The following is a 25,753-nucleotide window of genomic DNA, read 5'->3' as shown; positions in this document are numbered from 1 at the left end:
TGGTGTCAAGGAAGACAGAGCTGCACTGACTAACGCTGGCCGGGCTTAGGCACTGGATGCATTCACTCAGATATTGAGCATATCTGAAATCAGACCAAATGTTTGTCAGGCTTGGCTAAAGAGGAAGCATCTTACAGATTGGCCTCTTAAAACACGCCCTGAAGGATGCAAAATGGAACCTGCCTGATGTCTGTTTCTGTACACCTTTAATAGAAAAGAAATCCTAATCTAGAGTATCAAAATACTGTATTCATATAAACGTATGAGAGCATCTAATAGAAAAGTAAAAAGAGTAAAACGTAAACTTCTCTGGGGAGTTAGATGTCCCCAAAGAAGTTTTTCTTAAAATCAGGAATGTGTGCGCTACCAAAAATATGAGGACTACATCTCCCCTCGTCTCCGTGTCTTTGCTGCAGCAGCTCCGCGCTCCTCCTCCTCCTCCTCTTCCTCCTCATAGTTTTCCTCATGAACTTCCTTCTGAGGGTTGTTCTCATCTTGCATTTCTTGCTCCTGGTCTGCTTCCCCATTATTCTTGTCTTCCCCCTGATTTGTTAAAATAAGAATCAGATCCCAAGGAAGTGGCAGCTTCCTCGCAGCTCGTGGGGCAATGAGATGAGGTTAAGGAACAATGAATCAGAGCTGTTGTGCTAATGGCCAGGCATGGGAAAAGCTTTGCAAGGGTGTTCAAGCACCAGCAGTGGATGTGGGGGTGGAAAGAGGAAGAAAAGGAAGTTCAGATAGAGTGTTTAATCCTGCTGTGTCACACACCAGGTTCGTGGGTTTACACAGCACTTACGTTCTCATCATTTTCGCCGTACGGCTCTTCAGCATTGCGCTCCAGTTCTCGTTTCTTCTCCTCAGTCAAATCTTCCTGAATCTGAGGAGCACAGAGATGTTCTGTACATTTTAGTCTTTAAGAACAATTCAAAGCAGCCTTTGTGCACATCTTCACAGAACAGAGGTTAAAGGAAAGAAAGCACAAATCATGGATCTGCTTGTAACTGCTCCTGGAAAACTTCAGAAGGGTAAACAGGGACCGGTGGTGAAGAATAATCTCTTTCAACCCTGTCCTTTCTTTCAGGTCAGCACTTTCCCTCACTTTTGTGTCCTTTCGTATTTAGGTGCAAATTACAAAGAAGCAAACTCGATTTTCTGTTGAAGAACCATAAGCTTTTGTGCACATCTGCTCCAAGTGGTGACCTGCAAGTTGGGTATGATGCTTCCCTAAGGCCTTTCAGCTCCCCCAGAGGAAAACAGCCACTTCACCCGGCTGGGAAGTATTTGCTATTCACTGCTGCCACCTACCCCTGCCCCAAACATCGAGAACGTGAGGGCTACTTCCAGCAGAGCTCCCTCTCACGTTCTCCTGAACAGCAGCAGCTAAATGATTGAGTTTTCTCTCCCCCTCTCTGTCAACCTTCATTGTAGCAGGACAGTTCCTGAGCAGTTTCTCTCAGCAGGAGGTGAAAGCTGCGTGTGAACATTTTGTTTGGGGTGAGGGATTGCTGCCATCAGATGAGAAGCTAGCAAAGCTGGATCACTGAGGTAGATAAAAAAAGATCTGAGCAACAGCAGCATGTAATATTTTAGTCAACCTACTAAAAGAAACTGCTCCTAATTACAGCATCTTACCTCGTTCTTGATCAAACATTTAGCTGCTGCCTACAATTAATGCTCCCAGTAAGCACACTGGTTCCTGTCCTTTATGAAACATGTATCAAATTATTTCTTGTAGCCAAAGTAATTGCCAAACACCAGCCATTCCCAGGTCCTAATGACCAGTTTGATTTAAGTACAGTATTTTGAACTGGTGAATTCTAAGTGCATACCAGCTGATCCCCATTAGTGAATAATGAATAGCTGTTTATATTGCTTTTTGTAAATCGTTATGTATGAAGTAGAAAATAGCAATTGATTAGGTAAGTACTGAAGAGCTGCAGAGCAGAAAGCAGGGCAGTGCATGTTAATAGGCATGCCATTCAATGGATGAAGGAGAAGGTCCCTTTCCCTCCTTTGATTTCTGCAGTTCAAAGCAACATGCAAACAGCTTCCTACCAACTGGACTCCATGAGCAGTAGGGCTAACTTGCAGTGCTTGGGAGAAGCATGGATGAATCAAAGTCAGCCTTAAACAGTAAATAATTGACCAAGAAAGCAGCTTGCCCAGAACAGCAATATGTGATTAGAGGTGCACAGTTGATGAGGTTTGCAGTGACCTTCAGAGGGCTTGAAGTTTGCACAATTTTTTCCACGTATTAAGAATGGCTGAATCTTTTCAACCATGTCACAATTAATATTGTGTTATAGAGGGCTAACAAATTACAGCACACAAGCAGGCGTGACACTACACGTGTCTGCGTCCACCAGTGCACAGCAGAGTAGTAGCAAACACTAGCAAGCTTTCATAAAGTCAGAAACTACTGTAGGCAACGTGATTTGGGTTTATTTTGCAGTTATAAAAGATACCACAGCCTTGAAAGTTAATGATCGTTTGCTGTGCTATCTGATCCACATATGCCTTACATCTGTCTTCTTACCTCTTCCTCACCCTCTTCCTGATACTGCTCATCCACATTATCTTCCTGCTGGTCAGGATTTCCTGCCATCTGCAGAAAGATTATGTGAAAAATCAGTTTGTGCATACGTAGCTGTTAATTTTAGAAGTCAAAGGGTTAAAGATTCTTGCTCTGAAACTAAAAACTTTGCATAAAGGCATAGAAAAAAAAATAGGGTAAGTTACAGAACATCCATCAGCATTAATGACAGCCTGGCTATAAGATTTAGAATTGCCCTAAATTAATAGACAGCAGAATGATAATATTAAAAATCACTTCATAAAATTAAGCAATACTTTTCATGCTAATTGGGAAGACAATGAAATACTTACACCAATAAAGACTGATGTCATAATAGCAAAGATTATCTCTGTCTTACAATTCAAACACAATTTGAAAGGTGCAGCGTTCACTGGAATGGCCACAGAAGGAAAGGGATGCCACTGCTTACAGCTGACTGATGGCATGCAGACAGCACAGCAAGGAAAAACAAAACAAAATTAAGGTGGCTGTATGAACGGGGGCTCTAGCAGAGTTCTGTGTGAAGGTCATTACAGAGAACCCTAAGAATAAGGTTACAGAACCTTGCTGGGCAAAGCTAGCCACGAAACACATACCAGTGCATCACCAGGAGTGATTTCATACTTTCACCTGTGCATGCTTCAAAATAATCTTTACATTTGGAGTTAATCTGATCAAGCCATGCTACGCTGCTCTTAAAGAGGACCCGCAGGTGCTTTCTTTCCCTTTACTGACCACTAGGTGCTCTTCCACTCCTGGATGCCCTTGTTTCTCACTGTTCTGCTTGTGCTTCTCATTTTCGTCCGGTAGATTTTCTTCTCTCTCTTGTTCAGCCTCCTCAAATTCATCTTCCCCCTGATTGTTAGGGTCATCAGCAGGGTTCACATCTTCCATGGCTGCCTTCTGCATTTTTCAGATATGAATGTTAAAAACATATTTATTTAATCTCACAGTCAAATTCCATTTCTCTTGAAAGAGAATACCTTAGCTTAGGTATGTTAGAGCCACATAGGCTGCTGAGCTCTTTTTGTTTACTGAATATCTGACAACTGACAATGCCTGATTAAGCCAAGGTTAAAAATATACCTACAATTTTAATGTAAACAGCTTAAAAGAGATGAGATCTTTCAGTACCAATCTGCTTTATAATACTGACCTCATCAATGTTTATATGAACATGAAGGAAAAAAACCCACGATATACTCAGTCTTCACTGTACTTGGCCATTCAAAACAGCATTTTCTTCCTGCTTTTCATTCAGTAGAAGCATTTCCAATATCTTTATAGCCATCAGTATGAAGGCCCTTTAGAAATATTTACTGTACCACTAAATCTGCTTGTGGGGTGGGGAGGAAAGATGATATGCTTTATTTTCCACAACACCATATAAAAAAATTGAACTAGGGGAAAGAGTGACACTGATTCTCCTGCATCTAGATCTCTGTGCAATCCATACTATGACTGCTTTCAGTGCTGAAGTTATGTTCTTCCAGGAGCTCACACTTTGTGGCAATGACAAGATTTTGATCTAGTGAGCACTGATTCCTGTGGAAAGGCTCCAGCTGGTTTCAGTGGTTATTAAGTTGGCTCTCATCCTCTTATCTAATAAAAATGTCACCAAATCCTTTATTCTACCTAAAGCACAGATCAAAAGAATTTCTAAAAGCAACTGGCTTCCAACAGGAAAGCTCTCTTTGATTTCTTCCCAAATTAGAAACAGCAACTTTAAATAGATCTCGGATGTAGTTTGAAACTGTCAGACTCGTTTTCCCAGCAGATCTCTGCTTCACCTTATTTCTGTAATGTGTAATTATGTTACATGAGACTTCTGGGTTTTCATTTCAGTAGCAATTGCAATCCATAGTATCTTAATTCATACTCACTGCTTCATCAGCCTGCTGGTTTTCTCCTTGATGCTCTGGTTCGTGCCGTTCGTTTGCGTTGTTTTGATCGTCGTCCTCACCTTCGTCCCGGTGCTGGTTGTCGTGTTCATAAGCTGACAAATTTTTGATTAATATTGTATTACTGCAGTTTCTAGTTAGTCCTTCTAAGAAAGAGATTCATATAGCAGCTTCTGTACATGCATTTAGCAGAAGGCAGCTTCTTCCTAAAGAGCTTACCAAAAACGCCAACAGAGTGGTTTTACTTGTAGAAGGAAACCAACACTAAAAGATCATTAAACACAAAGAAAATCATAGGCAAAACCATAAATGTAACAGACTTAGAGCCCAGTCCAAGGAGCTTTAATCAAAAGGGCATCTTTCTGAAATATGGATATGATCTTTAGTAAAACCTGTATTTCAGTCAGTTCAGACAGCGTTACTTGAGCTTGGGGCTTTAAACTGCTTCTTTGTTTTGTTTATATTTCATTTGAATCTGAACGGAATGTGAAATAATATTAAAACCATGCATGAAAGGCAGTCCAGAGGGAACCTTACCTGCTTCTTCTTCCTGAATACCTTGCTCTTCTTCCCCTTGTACAATATCGTGGTCCATGTTGTCATAACGAGCCTGTTGACTGAGAAAAGTAAAAGCAAATTCATCATTTCAGCTTCAAAAAGTGCTTCAGCTTCAAGAAACAAACCACCACACTGCATCTCTGCCTCTCCTAGCTCCTGCTCTCCTCTGCCTCTCCTAGGAAAGCTCCTAAATATTTTCCAGTTTAGCTTTATATTAGCATATATTACTTTTTAGCATTGCCTTTCCTGAAAGACAACGTCCTTTACAGAATGGACATTTGCTATCCTAACTCCTGCATACACTCATTTCTCCTGATTTCAGAGGCTTGCATGGTAAAAAGGGAAAAAAAGCCTAAACAATAAAAGCAACCAACCCACACTCTTAAAAACAGCAATCAGGTTTATCCATAGAGAGAAGATGTGGTACTTCACTTAGTTTCTGTACAGCCCAGGCTTATAGCATTAGATTTGCCTCTTTCAAGTGATGCTGTGGTGGAAGCCATAACACCCAGAGCAGAGAGCATGCAATGCAGAGTGTAAAAATCTTAACCTCAGTCGGTTCTTGTAGAATTTTTCTCCTTGTTCTGCCTCTCTCTGCAGCTGAAGCTCCTTCTCTTGAAGCTGCTGCTGCCGTAATAGCTGCGTTCGCAGTCTTTGCTGGTGCAGCGATTCCTGATGTTCCCTGAGCTGACTGGCTTCCTCTGCTCTTTGGGCTGCAAGGTGTTGCTGCTCCAGTTGCTGCTCGTAGGCTGGCTTGTACCTTCTTGTTACAGCTCTTGTTGGCGGTACCTGCCAAAAAAACGTTATACTCAGAGGTTAAAACCCTACATTCAGTGATCAGAAGCAAGCGTGTGATATTAAAAGTATTAAAATCTTGCAGATTCTGCATGCAAAAGTGAAGATTAAAACGAGTTATTTCATTATTTTTTGTCTATGTTTAAATTTAAATCAATTTTTTGAACAGACTTTGAGAATTTTGAAGCTGTCTGTGGAGAACATGGTGAAGAGGATAAGAAACTGGGATGCCACGATTTGCCTACTCATTAACATAAAAGAAAATCAGTAGAATATATTTTCCATTAGAGATCTGATGCAGAGATTCATCAAATCAGCATGGCAGGACACCTCCTCATCGAAGTGCTGATCACAGTTCCCTTCCAGCTCAGGCTATTCTATGATTCACACTCACTTTCACACACTATCTACTTTCCATTCCCTACCTCAGGCTTCAAATTTAAAATAGATCATAGGATTCAACCTGACTGCTCTTCTCTTACACCTGTTGATCCTTCTCAGCAGAACATTCGTTCAGCTGCATTTGGCAAGCACAGCAGTGAGCATGTGATGAATCCTGTGCACATAAGTGCTTTGAATCCCATATTTTCTATAAGTGCTGCACCAATTTTACCTGGGAACAGGCAAGTGAAGTACCAGGGCCAGTGATGATGAGCAATGCTTCCATTTAAACAGTCAAGTAATGAACTAGCAGGTAAAAAAAAATCACTCCATACCTCTGATGGGACATGTTCACCCAATATATTGGTTTCTTCTTCTTTCTGTTCCTGTTTGTTCCACTCATGTTCTTCTGGCACTTGGTCCTGTTCCTCTTCCAAGCGCTGAGGCTGACCTGCCTGCTCCATTTCTTCCTCTTCAAGTTCTTTTTTGCGTTCCTCTTCAGCTTGGTCAACACGTTGCTCGTCATCCTCTCCAGCTTCTTGCTGCTCCTGAATATTTAGTTCTTTGGCATGCTGCCCCTCGTTAGCCCTTCTTTGTAGATGAAAAGGCTCAGCTCTGTCATCCCTCTCCTGGGTATTTATTTCTTCTCTCTCTTTCGGCTGCTCGCTCTGAAAAACACGTAGAAAATTAAACAAGTGCAAGATATTACAGATTTCATATTGTCAGGAGAGCTGAGGACCAGATATGGATACCTTTATTTCCGCCTGCAGTAGTGAAACTGTAGTGAGGAGATCCAACCGTCTGCCTTAGCACTAGCTACCCTTCCTGCCAGCAGGTATCAATACCTGATTCTTGGCTCTGCATACCTAACAAGTTGTTACACAATACAACAGCATCCCCAAGTAGTTTAAGCCTCATTTCATCCGAGGTGGAACAAAACTGTCACAATTCTGTAACTAAAAAGAATGCTTTGTATGTTTCTTTTCTGTAGGCTCTGCTACCTACTAATGGTTGTAAAACAAAAGCAACTGATATTTTAACCTCCAAACTTTACCCACAACTTTGTGGGTTATTTTTCTTTTTGAGCATCACATAGTGTGTCCATTCTAAATACACTGACTTTGAAGTGTGCCACTGACACTTCATGACACACGTGAAAAGACAATTTCTTCACAACTTGCTAAACCTTTTCAGTAACACGTGGAATAGGATAAGAATATAGAAATAGTTTTAGGGATGGCATATTGTTATTAAATTTAAGGTTTTGTTAGCAGCCTCTCAAAAGAGCTGTTATAAAACAGCTCTAAGGCATTTACGGCCACGTGAGAACAAGTTGTTTTGAGTACAGTTTTCTGATACTCAATAAAATTTAACCACCTTATTCAAGAACCTGCAAACATGAATAACGATACGCACATTTCCAACGGAAGTTAAGCACATAGCTAGCAGTATTGTACTGAATGGAAACCATCTCCTACAGCCCACGTAGCAAGGCAGTGCTCTATACCTCTTTATGCTCTCCAGCCACAGCTTCGTGGTGTTTTGGGAGGTCACTGTGGGGAGATGGTGCCCGCAGCTCCGGTCGTTGGTTGGGTTCCAACTTCTCTGGTTGGCGGAAGCTTGGTATTTTGTTGAGAGTGTCCTTCAGCTGTTTGTATTCCTCCACCTGGGACTGAAGTCAACACATTAATTATACCACGTCCAAATCAACTTCTTAATAGAACGTAGTCACGCCAGAGTGAGCTTGCTGGCAAGACACGTGCTAGAAAGACTCAATATTCACATCACAGCAACTACTAGGGAGCAGCAGGGAAGAGACCTTTTAAGAACGGTCGTTTCCATGCGCTCAACAGCATTGATTCATCATAATCTTTTCAGCCAAAGTGCACATTCATGCGAAGAACGGTGGGAAAAAAGCCCCAAAGGACAAAGATGAAGATTTGTTTTTTTCATGCCAAGCAGGAGAACAGTCAAAAGGAGATGATGCGTTCTTCTTGGCAAACTAAAGCGAGGGAAGCACGTCACCACAACTTCTTAACTGGTAGAAAGCAGCACAGTTCTTTTAGAATTGGGAGTTGTAAAGTACATGTACACATCATGAGAATGCCAAATCCTCGACATGTACACAGGTGTTACGAAAGACAACAGACAAGATACAGAACTGAGGCAAAGAAAGTCACAGAACACCTCTGCCAAAGAGTAAGGAAAAAGGGGAAAAAAAGACCAAATGTAAATTCCTTAAGTCTTCCTAAAATGTAGCAGTAGGATGTATTTTGATTTGCAGTTTAGCTCTGTACAAAATCGGAATATTTTCATCAAGCCTTGAAATCTAGGTGAGAAGCAAGGCTGGTCACTGCCTATACAACTGGCCTAGAAGAAAGCCTGTCACAAAGTAAGGTTTCTTGAGAAATACAGGATTTATAACAGCTGACCAACTGCTTGTACAAGAGGTAGTGCCTCACAGCACGGTGTCTCTGTTGCTCCACTGGAGGTGGGGGCGTTTGCTATTTTGAAGTCAGAGGTGCATTTCATAAGTCCTTTTAAAACTCAGGTTAAAATCTGGCTACACTTTACACTCAGCAACTGTGTATGTTTGGTGTTACGTGGGATCATAGCAATCAATAGTACAGCAGACAGGCACAGTGCATCGAGGTACAATGCGAAATACTCATACAGAACAATATCCACAGTGCTACAGATTGACATGATGCATTGCATTACAGCTCCGAAGCTAGGCGCACCTCGAAGCGTCTTCAAACACTAAGGCATCCCGTAAAACAGACGGGCCTAAAAGCAAAGCAAAGCAGAATGCAAAGTAATTACTTTCATCATTCCACAGGGGCACTTTCCTGGTTAACTGGTGGAAGGTCCAAGAAATTTTACAGGAAAACATAGGATTTACTCAACGTAAGATGGGGTCTTTGCTTTTTGTTTTTGCCCCATGCAGACAGACCAATACACTGGAATATTTAAAGCATCCATGTCTAGGTCAGACTGCAAGAACTCCATCCCACCATATAAATCATTCTAAGCCGAACACTGCAATTCAAGGCCACAGCCTAAAAGGTATTAAGGCTGGCAGCAAGACAGGATTTATAAAAATGTATAAAGAGTCTGGCTGGCTGTTTGAGCTATGGAAAAGGACAGAGATTACAACGCCTTGAAGATTCAGGTCACAAATACATTAGTGCTGTATTGACTACTGATGTTTAATGTCTAGAATATACCTAGAAATAGCAGGGTAATTTACAGAGCCGTGTTTCTAAGCAATAATCCCTTGTGCACTTTCTGTAGCTGATTTGCAGGAGAAACTATGCAAGTGTGCTGAATACCTTCTGTTCTAAAAGGCTGCAGGAGATCCTCTTGCTTGAATGAGGCTCTCCACATGAGAAATGCCACATTCTGCTTACGGATAGAGAGGCTTTGCATAACACAAAACTACAACCAAAACCAGGAGAAGTACATGGAGCCTCCCTTTGGCTTTGGTAGACCTTGACTCAGGCTCTGGGTCTGCCCTGGGTGAGTTTCAGCTATCACAAATACATAACCCAGTAACTAACACCTACAGTGGAAAGAGAGCTTACAATTAGCTTCCAGAGTGCTTAATGTTGGAAAGTAAGAATCTCCATGCAGTTAAGTCTCTGAGAGACTTTCCTGGTCTCTCCCTGTCTTTTGAATATCTGCATGCAATGAACAGAACAAGGAGAACTCAAATGAAAAAAAAAATCATTTTAATGCACCTCATGATTTTGTGGACTTTGAAAAAACATTCAGATGAAGAAAGTTAAGTCAGGAGTAAAAGTAACTTCCCACTGCCTCGCTGCCTTCCCTCTCATCTACCAGACTCTTCCTTTCTCCAGTTCCCTGTGATCTACAAAGGCTGTATGGCTGAGTTTGCCATAGCCTTGCAAAGTTTGGTCTCCATGGCTAGTTCATATGAAACCAGTATCTAAGACAATGCTGTTGCTTTTTTAAACAAGGAATCTAATTTGAATTTCAAATGGAGCTTGTGTATCTCCATACATATACCCAATCTGATGTGCATAGCCTTAGTCGTAGACGAAAAGAGACTCGATCAGACATCAGCACCCAGGTCTTTAAAAGTGATACATGTGAATGTCAGAGAGAGAGCTTAAACTAATAGAAGTTCCATCAGAGAAGACAGAAAGAAAGGTATTCTACAGCTCCTAGGATTGCAGAGATACTCTTCTTAGCAGTAATGCATGCACTCTGGAGCCTACAAATACAGCTTTGTATTTCCCCAGAGCCCTGTAAGTTGTTGCAGCTTCTATAAAGCAACCCTGAAACTCATGCATTTCTCTGCAGTGTGCAGCATTATGCTAATTGCAAATTCCCCATGCGAAAGGCTACATGCATAGCATCGCAGTCAGCTGAACTAGGAGAAACTAGCTGTAAGGAAGTTTAGAGCTAACAGGAGCTGCTTTCCTTTCTGACCTGTGCAGCAGCTAGTGCACTCTTGTGGTCTTCCAATGTCACTACAAGCTGGTTGTGCTGGGAGAGTAAATTCTTATGCTGTTGCTACACACATACAAACAAACAAACAAAAAAAGAGCATGACAAGTTTCGCAAATTTATTCCAAAGTCAGGTAGCCTAGGGGTTCTGAGCTATGGAGATTATCTGATGTCTTTCAAAATGAAACATCCTTTTTGGCAAACACGCAATGCATTACTAACAAAGCCAGATTTCCAATCCAAATTTCTATACTAAAGACTTCTCTTCCAATTTAGTCTCTCCACATACATATATATTTAAAATGATCACGTTTCTTAAGTGCAGGTGGTCTTTGTCATAGCCCATTTGGTGCTTGTTGGATCTTGGGATTTATGTTCTATTTGCTAATTGTTGTGGCAGCTCTCCTTCAGAACAAACCTACCTTTACATCTTGTAACTGGGTATGAACATCCTGGTGAGCTTTTCTCAATTGCTTGTTCTCCTCCCGTAAATTATACAGAGATTCTGTTTAAAAGGAACAACAGGTTAAACCCAGTCAGGTTAATACTACTGAAGCACTGCAACAGGAACCACCTAGGATCTACACAATTCCAATTTTAAATCTGGATTAGCCAAATTGTAGGAATGGCTTTCCTTACATCTCTTGCTTATCCTATAAAGGATCTTACATTTTCAAGCAAAAAAAAACCTGTACTGTTAAATTGTATTATAGTGCACTCACCCTGCAACTGGAACCATGCATTATCACTGATTCTAGGGACTGCAGATGGCAAAATTCATTATGGTAATTTGAATCTTTAAAATGCATACAGGAAGCAACCCTCCCATCTTCCCTCTTTGCCCTCATCGCATCTGGCGAGCGAGAGTTTTATTCCGAAGGACTAAGCTATTATTTTGGAAGAGGTGCCCAGATGGTCAGCATATTTAAGAAGCTTTACGTTCTGGGACCAGGGAGAGGGGCTTCTCTTACCACTTCTTACATTATGTTGATGTGGAATATTGCAAGCAGACACAAGCAAGCTCTGCCCACACTCCAAGCTGTTAGGCTGCAATCCAGCTCAGCCCAAGAGCTCGCTGTGTGACTTCACTGGTGCAGTGCCAAGGCAGAACTAATACACACAGCCTTTGCCTGTGAAATACTGTGCAGACAAAACTGCAGACAGCCCCAAAACGAACTCGTGCGTTAGTGACACGTGGGAGAGAGTGGCTGTGATGGGGAGCCCCTCAATCTATGCAATTGCATAATGAGGAATGCAGAGTTCTGCAAACTGCAAGAGATCTTTTTAATAGGAAACTGGACACCAAGAGATAAAAATGAACACTTCATCTTCTAGGGATGCAGGTGCAACGTGTCTCAGAGAAGCTGAGAAACACAGGGAATAGTAGATCCATGAGAATTGAGGTATGTGAAGGCTCTTCATAAGGAGGTGCAATTAGGTCTCTGATAGAAGTGACAAAATTATTATATAACTTCCTTTTGTAAAGAAGAGATTTCAGAAAGAGGCCACAGAAAATCATAAAGAAAATGTAACTAATAGGTCTGACACAGCTCCTAATTAGCAAGAACTGACACCGTGCCTGTCCATCTATCTCACATCACACAAGACATGACACACACACTTAAAAATGGGCAGCCAGCATATACCCTTCAGCTTAGAGATCTCTTGCTCTTTTTCCTGCTGCAGTTGTAAGTATCTCTCCTTGTGATCACTGAACGTCCTGCTGAACTCTTCTCCTTGCTTTCGGTGATCTTCCTCAAGGTTAGCATGCTGCTTCTTCAGTTCTTCATGTTGACTCTGCGAATACCAAGTTGGACACTGGAACAGCTCTGTATTAGCATATCTGGCTAATATTGACTTTGGCACTTGATTGAATAAGTCTCGATGAATACGAAGCATTCATAACAGGAAGTTTATTACTCAAAGCATGCACTCTGTGGATCCTCTCAGACACAGAATGATCTCTGTGATGAGCAGTTGCCTTTCCTAGGGCTACAACACCGCACCCAGCAGTTGTGCTGTCCCATGGGGAGCTGCTGAATGTGTCTGAGAAATTCCTTAGATGCCAAACTATGTAAAGTCTGATAAGTCGCTGCTGCATACAAGTAATTGCAGTTGATAAGATTACATTACCCAGTGGAAAGCCTGATTACTAAAAACTACAGTAAATCAGCTTTCAGCAGCACTGTTGTACGAGGAAAGCACCATCACCATACTGACGCTCTGGAATGAGATGACTGAGGCCATTCACCCTTCAAGCTGGAGAATAGCAGTGTCCAGTGAAACTGGATAGCTCAGTTACCCACCTTCAACATCTGGTGCTGGACACTCAGTGCACTGTATCGGCTATTTGAATCTTGCTTTAAAACAAACAAAAAAAAACAAGCACACATTAGTATTAATCTGAACAACACTGTCATTCACCTATACTTGCAGTTATCTAGGAGTCATAAACCAAAGGTCATAACACCACCAAGAAACAAACTAAACTCCTCACTCACTTTGAAACATAAGTGTGTATATACATACATGCATATATGTGTTTGTACTTGCTGCAGCAACTGTGTACGTTCATGTATTCTACTCAGCTCACAAAGTTCTCCCCACTTTCAGCCTGAAGCCTCCATCCAATATAGCTCTACAAGCCTCCAGGTCCTGCCAGAGACAGCTTTCCTTCTGGCATTCAATATCTAAAACACTTTATTGTTTTGTTCTTGGGTTTTTTTTAATTATAATTATTATAACAGTGTTTGAACAACTCTAATACAAGCAGGAGGATATTTTCTAATGTAATTTTCTGGAAAGATACTATTACAGCTTATTAGATATATCTCTCGTTGCAACTCAATTAAGAATGGCAGAGAAATGCGGTGAGAGCTCCTTCAATGAGCACTTGTAAGCCCTCTTTCTTTGAACAGCTATAATTACAGAGCACTGCCTTTTTCCTGCAGCCCACAAAGCATCAAATGTTACTGAAATCTTAAATCTGGTAGGAGGATTGTTGACTTACCCTTCCTTTATTTAGGGTTTCCTGTGCTTCTAGTTTATAAACAAGGAAATCTACAACGCGAAAGGAAAAATATTCAGTAGGAGTAAAACCAAACTCTGGAACCAAACTTATATAACTTTTGCATACATAAACTCTCCTTGGAGCAGAATACTTTTGCAGTTACAATTTTCAAAAGATCTTCAGAAACAGAGGAACTTAACAAAATGCTCAAGCATTGAGCAAGTATTATCATTAAATATCATTAAATACATTTATATATATATATATATATATATATATATAATTTAATATATATATATATATATTTTAAATCTTTGTATGAGGTATAGGGGCTTGAGGCTCAAGACCATTGTCACAAACCTATTACACAGCCTCTCCCAATAGCATCGTTCGAACGGAAAAGAACAAATGTGTGATTCTGTGATTTTTCTATTACAATAAAGATATGTACTTTAAAAAGTGAGAAAGTCAAGACTAAGCTGAATAACAGAAAAGGTCCTTTTGCTTCAATTTGGGATTTAACAATGACAAATTGCCTTTGCATATCATGAGGCAGCTGTCCAGCAGATGGCACCAGACAGCTATCAGGAACCCCACATACACTACGTCACTTTTGGAAATGCTCTTAACCTCAGCAGTTATTTAATTCATTGGCTGAGTCATCAGTTTTAAGAGCAATGCAGACTTTGCTCTGAAAGTGGCAGTGAATCTAGAACAACAAAAGACTGAGAAGACTCCAACTATTGCATTCTGCTTAAGTTTCATTGAGGGCACACGTCAAGGAGAAGCACACACTGTGTCAGAGGAAATAAGACGTGAACGTTTCTCCCTCACTCACACAAACATAGTTTGCCATGTTGTAGTGATCTGTAATGAGTACTAAGAACATCATCCACAGATCTTCCAAGGTGGTCCTGCTGATTTATTATACCAGCAATTCACTCAAGATTGAACAAAATGCATCTTTTTTCTTCAACAACCAAGTTATTACAGAAATAAAAGGAAAAATAATATTTTACCTTCTTTTGCTTTCTTATGTTCAAGCCTTTCCTTTTGCAGTGATTTTTCTAATCTGGATCTGTGCTCATATACAACTAAAACGAAAATGTGTAGACAGTTCAGTTTACAAGTGATAGATGCAAAGAAAAAGAAATCCAACCCCTCCTAGAATATTCCGAAGCATGGTCAGAGAACATGCCCAGAGAATACAAGTAGAATGACATCATTTGAGCTTACTTTTCTGCACTGAACCTGAAGTCTGGATCATTTCCACTGCATAACTATAGAATGCAATAAGTACAATCTATTTGTTTATGGGGATTCAGCTATGGTTGTTCTACATAAAACGTACCTAATCAGTTTTTCTCCTAGGTATAGGCATACACATTTTCTCACGCTTTCATTCTCTTCTGCTTTGTTTGTAAAGAGATGAAATAACCAGGAGGGCCCTCTCAGCACTAACAGCAACAGACCAATGGTGCCATCCCTTGAGAGCTGACACAAGTAAACCCCTACCAAGGAGTTCACACACGGAGCGTGCAGCATTTCCTTGCCACTGTCCCCAGCCATTTGTGACCCTGAAAGACTGTCCAAGGCAACTGTTTGCTTGTAACATTCCAAGAGGGGGTTTTAGTATATGAATTTAACAAAAACAGATATAACTAAGTTGCATTTCTCAAAGGAGTGATGCAAATTAATGGGACCTGTGATTTTTCTTTCAAAACTAGGAAACTCATTTGCTGAGAAGCAGACCATTAGCGAGCATAAGCTTTCAACAGGAAGCCTCAAATAGGGATTTTTATCTTGGCAGAAAACTCCTCTTGCACCTCAAAAAGCACTCGCAATTCCAGCAAGATGCATTCTGCAGGCTCTTTCTCTCCCAGCTTATCTCAAAGTTTACATTTTGGCTTAGGTGACAAGGATTGATTAGCAATCCAGCTTCTATCTCTGCTTTGCTATTCATCATCCAAAGCCAAGGGCATCAGTCAAGATGAACGAATGTATCGACATCCTCTGCAACAAAACAAGCATTTAATGAATATTCACAAAGTGACCAGCAAGTAAGTTTCCAAAAAAAAAGAAAAAAATGGCTCCACAACAGTAATGGTTTTATCTGAGAACTGAAGATTGTGAATGCTGAACTGCATTGCAAAAGGAGCAGTGGTTGTAGCATAGCAACTCAGGAGAGAAATGAAAATCCATCATGGTTTCCCCTCCCATGCAATCAGAAGTGGAAATAGGCTTCTTAGGCAATTAGACCAAACCACAAACGGATCTGGAGGAAACATTTCTCATCACACTGCTTTGTCTGCAAGCGGATCTCCTCCAGCTCCTCCCAGTGTTTTAACAAGTGTGGGGAGAAACCCTGCACAATAAAGCCATAATGATAAGGGCAGGAAGAAAGGAGGAAAGGAATGCCACATCTCAGCTTTTAGGGACCACATCACTTTATACCTTTCACATCCAATTTTGGCTCTGCTAAGCTCTGGCTGCCCTGACTTCACACAGCACTTCACAGCAGTGCCATTAACATCCCTCTGGGTGGCACATCCCTCTGCCACTTCTGTGCTGAAGCCTTTGAAACACTGGAACAAAGCTCACCGTGTCCTAAAATAGCCTTTTAGATGGCCAAAAAGCAAGTGAGGAAAGGGCTGAGGGGAAGTTCCTCTCCTCCATCCCCTCCCAGTTAATTTGCTAGTTTAAACACATTCAGCAACACTTTTCCCTAGAAAAAATCCACAACATACAAAATTATGAAGATTTTGATTAAGAGTGATTTCTAAGAAAAAATAGCTTAGTAGCTATACCCTTGCTCTCAGTAGGAATGAGCTGTTAAGCAGACAGGAGCTTATCTCCTACTGATGTAAAGGATTCCCCCTTGCTTCCTAGGCAAGAGACCAAAGACTTGTTACTGTAGCAGAGGATGACCCTGCTCCCGCTGCCTATTATGTGTACATGTGTATATATATATAAACATTACTTATGTGAATGCACAGTAAGGTGATCTACCCTCAGAGAGCAAAGCCCAGCAATAGAACCAATGAAATCACAGCTAGCAAGACACCATCTGTGTTCAACAAGGATATGTTCAGCAGCTTGGAATTAAGGTTTAAGACTTCTCTGGCACCATCTTTTCTGCACAGGGAGAGGAAGCTCACGATGTTCTCAGAAGCTCACATCACCATCACTGCTGCTGGACGTTAACTGCAACACAGGAGTGGAGTGCTGTGCATTTATGTAATATTCACGGTTGTTCCTCTCTGTTTCACAGTCAAACTATTAAGAAAAATAGGCTGTTATAGGATACAAAAAAGTATTTCCTATTTGCCACAGCCAGCAGATTTTCAGCTCTGTTACTTCGGTGCTTGTTCTGTCAGAAGCACAACCTGAGAGCATCTGAAACACCACAGCTCCCACCACCTTACACACTGAAAAATTAAGAATACGCTGAGATTTCAACAAGCTTCATTAATTGCAACGTTATCATTTCTTCTGTAATTCTGCAACCTTTCTCTGAGCTCAGAGTAATGTCATCTTTGGTTTAAAACAAGCAGATTTCAGAGCTCTCCACAACACCCAATGGTATTTTGTCTCAGACTGTGGCAGAGTTGAAGTGAACCAGCAGTGTGCCCTACCAGGCTGGCACTTTTCTACTGATGCTATGAAGATCTGCACAACACAGACTTTCGTTATAGAAACACTGGTACATTTCCAATTCTCATCACTGCAAAGAGAACCATTAAAAATGTGAACCCACACAAATAACTTTTCTGCTGAGAGAAAACCCATTTTGATGAGACGGGCGAGAGTCCCTTCAATCCACACACATTTTCCAGTCCAATAACGATAATTAAAATTTTCATCTCGGAAGAGGTTTCTTGAGTCATCTGATGCTCATGTTTCATGCTGGGAACTAAAACCCAGGAAAATCATATTTTATACAGAAACCAGATAGCTACAATGCAGCAGACAAAATATTGAGGCTATTTCACGTTTTATGCCTGTACGTTTTCTGGTTTTAATTTGTAAACAAAGGACTGAAATAGAAGCCAAGATAATGTGAGGCTGATCGTGCGTGAAGAACAACCATTCTTCTGCCGTAATTACTGAACAGTTTTGTGCACAGGCAGGGATGGACTGCTCTCATTTTGCTCACTGCAAACCACAGCTAGTACCATGTGCACTATCACATTGATGTTCTCTTTAAAACAAACCCCTACACTTTGCAACTCTCACACATAAAGAACAATCAGATAACAGCTTTGTCGAATTACACCCCGTTCCCACAAAGGAACAGAATTTCTCCTGGCAACTAAACCATGTGTTGGTAATTGTACTTAAAAATAACAACTGCCCTGACCTAATTCTCCAGTCATTTGTGTTGTTTGTGGCATTAATGATTCTAAGAAAGCAGTCTGTACTTAACAGTGGGATCTCCTGCTTCTAGCTCTGCAAAATCCAACACAGTCCTTGCTGGACAAGAACCGTCACTGATGCTCCCCGTGGAACCTGCCCTACATCACAGGTTTTACCAACCTTTCTACTCTTGAATGTAGAAACAGATTAGAAAAGATATCAGAACCAATCGTGATCGAAGTTCAGAAATGCTCAGGAATGTGTGCAGGCTTCAGATAAGGACATGAAACCTCTTATGTGCTTATGAAACCTTCAGCTTTGCATCCTCAAATAGAAAAGAGGAAAACCCAAAGCACAGTGTGCAGAAGTGCTGCAAATCTTAAAGGTTTTGCCTGCATGCCGTTGTGAAATGGGGCAACGAGTTCATCCCAGAAAGACACTCCTTTATTTCTAAGAAATACTTTTGGCTTCCATTCAATTATCAGGATAATGTGAAAATTGATTTCCAAACCGAAGTAAACATCTAAATCAACAGAATCCTATCTCAGACTGCCTTATGTACTCTCTTAGAAGTTAAGACCACCTCCAGGATACAAAAGCTTTAAAAACAAAACAGAGTGATGCAGTGAGATGAGGGAAGGTATTCATCATGTTAGAGCAGCAAACATTTATTTTTAGCAACAGCTATTCCAGTTTGAGAAGGATTATTAAACGTGATTGAATGTTTAATCCCTCGCTGCTAGGCTCCAGGCATGACTTTTATTTGGAAAAAGATTGTATTTTCCATCCCAGAGATTTCCTGTACACTCCAAAGATTTCTTCCAGCCTTTGGTGCCACCCATGGCTATGACACACCAGGTCAGATGAAGACCTCACCTCCCATATGGCATTTCCTGTACTCCTATCTATGCTGAAGTTTTAAAGTGATGAATGCAAGGAGCTCACACAAAACTTATTTATTGAATTTAGGCTTACATTTTTAACTTTATGGTTGCATTTATAAGATATCCTTCTGCCAGACACAGATGATTGCTCAGTCCCTCTGCTGGTGCGTTGCCTGAATGGTGCTCACGTTATCCTTTAAGCTACACAGGATGATCAGCAGATGCCCTTCTAGAATAACTCCCTTCCTTCCACGATTCTGCCATTTCTGTCATAACACAGGAGATCATTTTGTAGAAAACACGCAGAAGAGCTCCAGAGACAACAGTTTCCTCCTTCACATCCCTCTGACTGTCTGGCTCTGCTCATCCGTCTCTCAGCTCCAGGAAACAACGGCCTGTTCTCGCTCTCAAAAATCATTTTGGACTCCTTTCAACTTTATGAAGAAGTCCAGTGATTCTAGTGGTGCTAACATCCTACGTATACATATTTTCCATGTACATTACTAGCAAAAACCGACACTGAAGAGAAACGGTGTCCATTACCCACACACTCCAACGGTTTATCCCAACTGATGCCGTTATCTGCTGGTTTATCGCAACGGAATATGGCAAAAAGTGACACAACAGCTATAATTATCACCTTACAAAACTGCTCAACCACTTCCTCCACTTCGTTCACGAGCACTATAACGCAGGGGTTAGGAGTCAGCTTCAGTTGCATGCTTTAAAGGACTGCATATGGAAATGAACTGTGTGAGTTAGCAGTTCGTGATTTATTTGTTTGTTAAACAGAAGATCACTATAAAACCTTAAAACATCCTTCCAAGTATGACAGATTAACTGAAACACTTGTCATTATTCAGTGTGGGGCCGTGAATAGGAACAGACTGCCCATGGTGCCCCCCAGGAGCACCAGCAGCAGGGTGTACTTCTCCCAGCATCTCTGTGATTACATCCAGAAATGACTGCCAAACTTGAGGACCTGAGTCACCACGGGGAAGAGAGGTACCAGGCTAACTCTGGACACATTGGAGGAAAGAAAAACAAAACAAAAAACAGTGGGAGAGGAGATAAAATAGTTGCAGTTTCTTTTCTTGGGAAGCTTGGCTTAGCTTAGATGACCAGAAAAAGGACAGAATTGCATCCAGCACAGAAGACACTTGTTCAAATGGAGTGCCCAAACAGGCTGCATTACCCCAGCACTGACCTCAGCCTCCAACATGACAAGAAAGTCATGGCTCCAACTCATTATTAAAGCAAACAAGAAACCCACCAACATGAGTCACCCAACAAAAGGTGAAAAGATTCTGCCCTTATCATTCTGTATACTTTTTTTTTCCACGCAATAATGTCAGTTTTTTTAAGCTTTCATTACAATTAAACCTCAGAACAGAACCTGACATTTAGAGGAACAGATTTAGTTACTTTTTCTGTGCAAGGATCCTGGTCCAAAATTAGTGAACTGTACCAACCACAAACTGCTGAAGATATCTCCACAGCTCTGTGAGAGATGCTGCAATGAACGCTCAAACCTCAGAGTGGATGGAAACAGTCACACAGTCGCCCCACCTAGATACACTGGCTGAGCAGCTTGTATCCTGCTCAGCAGAAACAACCAGCCCGATGAGACAATGTGTCTGGCACGTTACATTTAAGACATAAGAATCTTACAATTGTAACCAAACCTCTCTGGGAGTACTAACCTCAGACATTAACTATAAAACAGTGTCAATGTAACTGAAAGTCTCTTCCTCCCTGTAACTCTTCCCACACTGCGTGCTTAGCACAGCAAGCTGACACCTGGTGGGAACAAGTGTCAGTGCATCTAGCTGCTGTGGGACCCGATGAAGCTCCAGCAGGTCACCTCCCAGGAGGGGCCCAATGGCCCAAGAGGCAGCGAGGAACTCTACCAACTTCTCAGCTGGAGCTTTGTAGCACTGGATCAGATAGCTTTGTGGAAAGCCACACGTTGTCTGCGACCATGCCAACTCTGACCTCTCGTGTTCAGAGCCCCTGCTGGGTTGCTGCCCAAGATTACAGTACAGCTTCAGACTGCGCCTGAAGGCAACAGATACACTAAGGCTCTAAGAGAAAGATCAGGAAAATGAAGGTAGTAAAAGACACTAGATGTAGGCTGTCATTAGGATTAGGGATTAAGGCAGATTAAGAAGATTAGAACAGTACACAAGGAATTACCTCATGCTCAGAGGATGGGAAGACAGAATCTGTGAGAGCTAAAAACCCATTTGCAGATGCATTAATCTCGAAGCAGTCCAAGATACAATCAGGTTTGTCTACAGCTGTCAACACCTATCTGTTCCAGCAATGAAATCTGTTCCTATGCAGTTGGTGGCTTAAGACTTAGTTTGATGCATCTTTGCAGGAGGCAAAAAGTATGAAGTTTTGTTTATATAGTTTTAAGAAATATTAAATAAGATTGTCTTCGCATTTCAAACATATTAATGCTCAGAGAATGAGATTTAAAGTAATCAGCTTACCAGGAAGATCAGCTTCTCAGTGAAACACCTTACAGATAACAATGGCTTTGGGTTTTCTTAGCAGCCAAGAGATTTTGTTTCATCTCAAAATTTAGCCTCTGGTTAATTCCCATTGTGAAGCAGCCCTACTTTCTCCTGCTCATCAGAACTTTGTTAGGAGGTAAAAATGCCAAAGTTTGGTGTTCTCTTTCATGATGGGCCTGAAAGCCTTGCTCTTGCCTAGAAAACCTGCTACAACGTGAGCCATCTGAAGGCTGTGCCAAAGCTCCAGCCACTGTCCAGCTACTCTTCCTATGTCAGCCATTATTCCCATCACAACCTGACCTTATTTCACGAGACACAAATGCTTCTCAGCAGAGTACTGCAAGCTGTGAACACCTGAAAGAGCACAACTCCCTACAACAACAGCCATATGCACCATTCTTCAAACCAGCACCCGCACTAAGTGATTCTGGCACCTCTTCCAGCATTGCTTTTCAGCTGTCTGTATATGCTGTACATATAGGTCCTGCTCTTCCCCCAGCCCTGGTTGTAGAGAAGATTCAGCCTGCTTCACATGCTGCATTTATAAAGCAACACTATGAAAAGGGTAAAAATCCAAGGCTGGCTTTTCAAGCAAAATCAGAAAACGCTGCTTAGTCAGGCAAATATCAAAAAGAAGTTTCCTATCACCTAGCATAGATAAAAACCCTGAAAAACTGTGCAGAGAGAGAATGGTAGAAGGGCATAGCAGGAGGCAAAGGGAGCCCACACTTGAACTACATATGAGAATTCTTAATATTTGGGGCAGAACAACAACATTCAAATCTAAAACTCTGGTGTTGAAATCTGACCAGATAAACAAACTTAGGAGTAACCTATGCTCCTTTAAGCATTTCACACACTGGCACAAATTTCACCCAGAACCCCCAGCAGCATTTCTCTGCATACAATCAGAACAGTAGCTCCTCCCTAGGCCCCATCAGCCTCAGCTAAACCCAACCAAAACACAGAGGACTGTCATTATTTCACTGCCATCCCAGAGCTTCAGCCCTTCCAGGAGCACCGCCAGCCCAGCACAATGAGGCTCAGGAACCTCAAAAGGACATCTCCAGAAAGTTGCCTTTCTTCCTTTTTTTTTTTTCAGTAAAAAAAAGCCTACTGATGAAATGTCTGCTCAGGAAGTACAAATCCAAGGTTTGATTTTCTCTTCCGTTGGTAATGAACTTTAAAAATCACACAGAAAAAGAGGAGAAAGCATCGAGGAATCAACCCATCGTGAATACACCCACTCCTTCCCTCCTGGCAATGCATGTAAGTGAACCAGCCCTTCCAGCTATTTCCCATTTAAAAGATTTCAGTGCATGCTTCAAGACTCAACGTTATCTTAAGGAAACCAATTACATCACATGGAAGAGAGAATCTGTACTATGTTAGTAATAATGCAGCTTTCATAAAAGAATAAATCCAAAACAACTGATCTCTCTTGCATTGCAAACAACAGCCAAGAGATGCAGCCTAGGTTTTCATTGGGCTGGTTTTGTTTGGCGACAGAAACGTTGTTGATTTAAAATCCAGGCTATTTACAAGTTCAAAGTACAGTCAGATGCTGCACCTGCAAACACAAGGTTTTCTGTTAGCCCATCACGTTGTTTTCATGTCTCTGTTTAGAACAAATTCCCTCGCGTCACTCCATATGAAAGAGTTCAACAAAGTGGGAAACATTCAAAAATAGCTCTGGGGTTTGCATATCACTAGTTAGTATAGTGTTTGTAAATCTCCAAGTCAATTGGGCACAGCCCCAGAGTCCTCCATGCTCCCACCTCTAACAAACTCTTCCAGCAAAAACACCGATGATGACAGAGAGCTTCATTCCAAAGAGCATCATACAAAATCTACAGGGAACAGCAGTGGAAAAAAGGTTATCCCATAGCTCTAGCTTCTCACGGCCTACCGTGGCACACAGCTATGTATTTAGGCATATCGTTTACACTCAGTAGCTGGAGATCAGGAAACTAGTGCTCGCTGCTGTGTGCAGGGCCCTCTGTGTTTGCATTACCTGCTGCCACAATTAAGCATAATCCATGAACTTGTTGGGATAGCTGACACTATACACTGGTACTTAAATCATACTTCAAAAGGGGAACTACCAACCTGCATTCCACCTATCTGATCAAAAGGCCATCTCTGTTTGTATAGCTTGTTGCACGCTCCTCTTTGGCATTGCCAGAGCAACAGAGGAAGCTAACTGTTTGAGTTTTAACCTGCAAACAAGGTGCTCCTGTTTCCTCTTCAAATACTGTTGGCAACTACAGAGAATAGCAAAAGTAGCATTTTAGCCCTCTGCCACATACCCACCTCCCAGTCAAACATGCACACTTCATTGGCAACTAAAATGAGAAGCTTTGTCAGTTTTTTTTCCTCCCGTTAGAGCCTTCCTGCATGAAACTGAAAACCAAAGTAACAGAGGTCTCAGGTAACTCACAGCTAAATTTATTCAAACTACAAATCTCTATAGGATTATTCTGTTCAACTCTCAATTCTGCTATCTCTGTATAAAACCTATACGCTCCTAGGCACGCTCTTGCATCTGCTCCTGCACTGACAAGTCTGGTTGAAGATCATCCTGAAGTTAAGAAGTGTTAGAGCTGTTAAAACAGTTAGTCTGTACTGTTTTACACATTTTTGAGGGAAAGAAATTTTCAGAAAGCTTTAGGAGTCATTTTTGGCTCTGGATTTTGTATACGTTGGTCTGATAACCTCACACTTCGCAATTAGACAGATGCTGAGGTCCTGCACCCCTGAGAGTGTTATGCTTCACATCTGCTTCCTTCATGTCACAGATCAGCAGTTTTCCATCAAGTATCCGAAGGCCAAATCTGGTGCATCCTTAAACCAAGCTACATAACTTGTTGTTAAGCAGCAGCTTTAGGCCAAGAAACTCAAGGATGTTCCAAACATTACTCAAATAATTTATGTGAATTTTACACTCAAGCCTTTTTTTTTTTTTCTTTTTTTTCAGGGAGTGATTTATTACAATATTCCTCACATTGTTGGAGATATTTCAACGCTACCTGTCCTCCTGGAACTACAGCTTTGAGTTTCTGCAGCTCATCAGTCGGAAGGCACCATAGAATGAGTCTGGGACAGCAAAGAGGCATGGACATCCCAGAAACAGGGGTGTTCTGTAGTGCTGAGCAGCAACGTGCCTGTCTTTCCCACTCACACCAAGAACTTCAGCATGACGGGCATGCCTTTGGGATTCAGAGGCATACTATATACAATGCATGGGAGCCAGGGATGCCTGGATGCTTTCCTGTGCGACCTACTGTAGTGAACCTGCTTTAGCAGGGGGTCAGACTCATGATCCCCAGAGGGCTCATCCCAACCCCTGCGAGCATCAGAGCTCTCTGACCCCGCTGGAGCTGGGGCCTCACCCACTGCCCGGCAGCGAAACCCCACAGGTTGAGGGAGGGAGGGAAGCTCCTCCGGTGCAAAACTTTGCAAGCTGGTGGGACACGGGGAAGCCAGGCTTCCTCGGAGAAGAGGGATGCGTGCAAACCTCATCTGCGTGCGGGCAGCAGTACCTTGAAGCTGGGCCGAGAGGGACTCCTGGTGCTGCTGGTACTTGAGCGCCGTGGCCTCAGCCTTCCGCAGCTGGCTCCGCAGCTCGTAGTACAGCATCGCCCCGTAGATGAAGCCGAACACCACAGTCAGCAGCACGAGGGTCTGGAAAATCCTCTTCTGCTTTCGGGAGCACATCCCGTTGCCCATGTCCCCGGCGGGGTCCCGGCTCCCCCGCCCCTCACGGCTCAGCGGCGGGCGGGCGGCGGCGACGAGGCGGAGACATCGGCGGCCCCGGGCCCGCTCCGGGGGGGTGTGGAGGAGGCGGGGAGCGGCCGGCACAGCTCCTCAGCCCCGGGGCACCGCCGCAACGCCCCGGGCGGCCTCGTGCAGCCTCCAGACGGAGCCGGCCCGCATGCTGCGCCGTCCGGGCAGCGGGATTGGGGCGGCCCTCGGCGCCGGCTGTGGGGCGGATCCCTGCTCGCCTCAGGACGCAGCTCCGGCCCCGCCGCTGCCACCACCCGAGAAGAACAAAGGAAACTTCCCCGAGCCCGCACTTACGTGTCACCTCCGCTCCACCGCGGCTCCCCGCCGCGGGATCCCCGAAGGAAGTCCCGCTCCGGGCGCGGCCTCATTGGGTCCGACCGCGGGGCTCTCCCCTCCCTTCGGAGAGGCAGCGCCGGAGCGCATTGGGTGCACGCCGTGTCCGTCCGGCCCCGCCGGGCGCTCCGCTTCCCTCCTCCCTCCCATCCACGCCCGGAGCGGCCCCGGGCAGCGCC

At 42.6% G+C, this 25,753-nt stretch overlaps 1 protein-coding gene across 2 annotated transcripts; it reads right to left on the bottom strand.

Moving 5' to 3' along the window:
- On the bottom strand, positions 1-25,389 carry GOLIM4 (golgi integral membrane protein 4). Of its 2 annotated transcripts, XM_065748521.1 has the most exons (16): positions 24,998-25,389; positions 14,713-14,787; positions 13,694-13,743; positions 12,990-13,043; positions 12,330-12,480; positions 11,106-11,188; positions 10,666-10,749; positions 7,718-7,882; positions 6,546-6,878; positions 5,585-5,823; positions 5,014-5,093; positions 4,459-4,571; positions 3,311-3,478; positions 2,537-2,605; positions 797-877; positions 1-543 (listed from the first exon to the last, which is right to left on the bottom strand). In XM_065748521.1, the coding sequence occupies exons 1-16, from the start codon at positions 25,182-25,184 to the stop codon at positions 382-384; spliced, it is 2,094 nt and encodes a 697-aa protein (XP_065604593.1). In that variant the 5' UTR covers positions 25,185-25,389; the 3' UTR covers positions 1-381. The 2 variants fall into 2 exon arrangements, with proteins under 2 accessions (XP_065604593.1, XP_065604594.1); XM_065748522.1 differs by lacking the exon at positions 10,666-10,749.
- Positions 25,390-25,753: the final 364 nt, after the last annotated feature.

The sequence above is a fragment of the Cyrtonyx montezumae genome, unplaced genomic scaffold (assembly GCF_038088225.1).
Source record: "Cyrtonyx montezumae isolate F1298 unplaced genomic scaffold, pur_monq_1.0 scaffold_5, whole genome shotgun sequence".
Lineage (NCBI taxonomy): Eukaryota > Metazoa > Chordata > Aves > Galliformes > Odontophoridae > Cyrtonyx > Cyrtonyx montezumae.
This window is presented reverse-complemented; position numbering and strand designations above follow the sequence as displayed.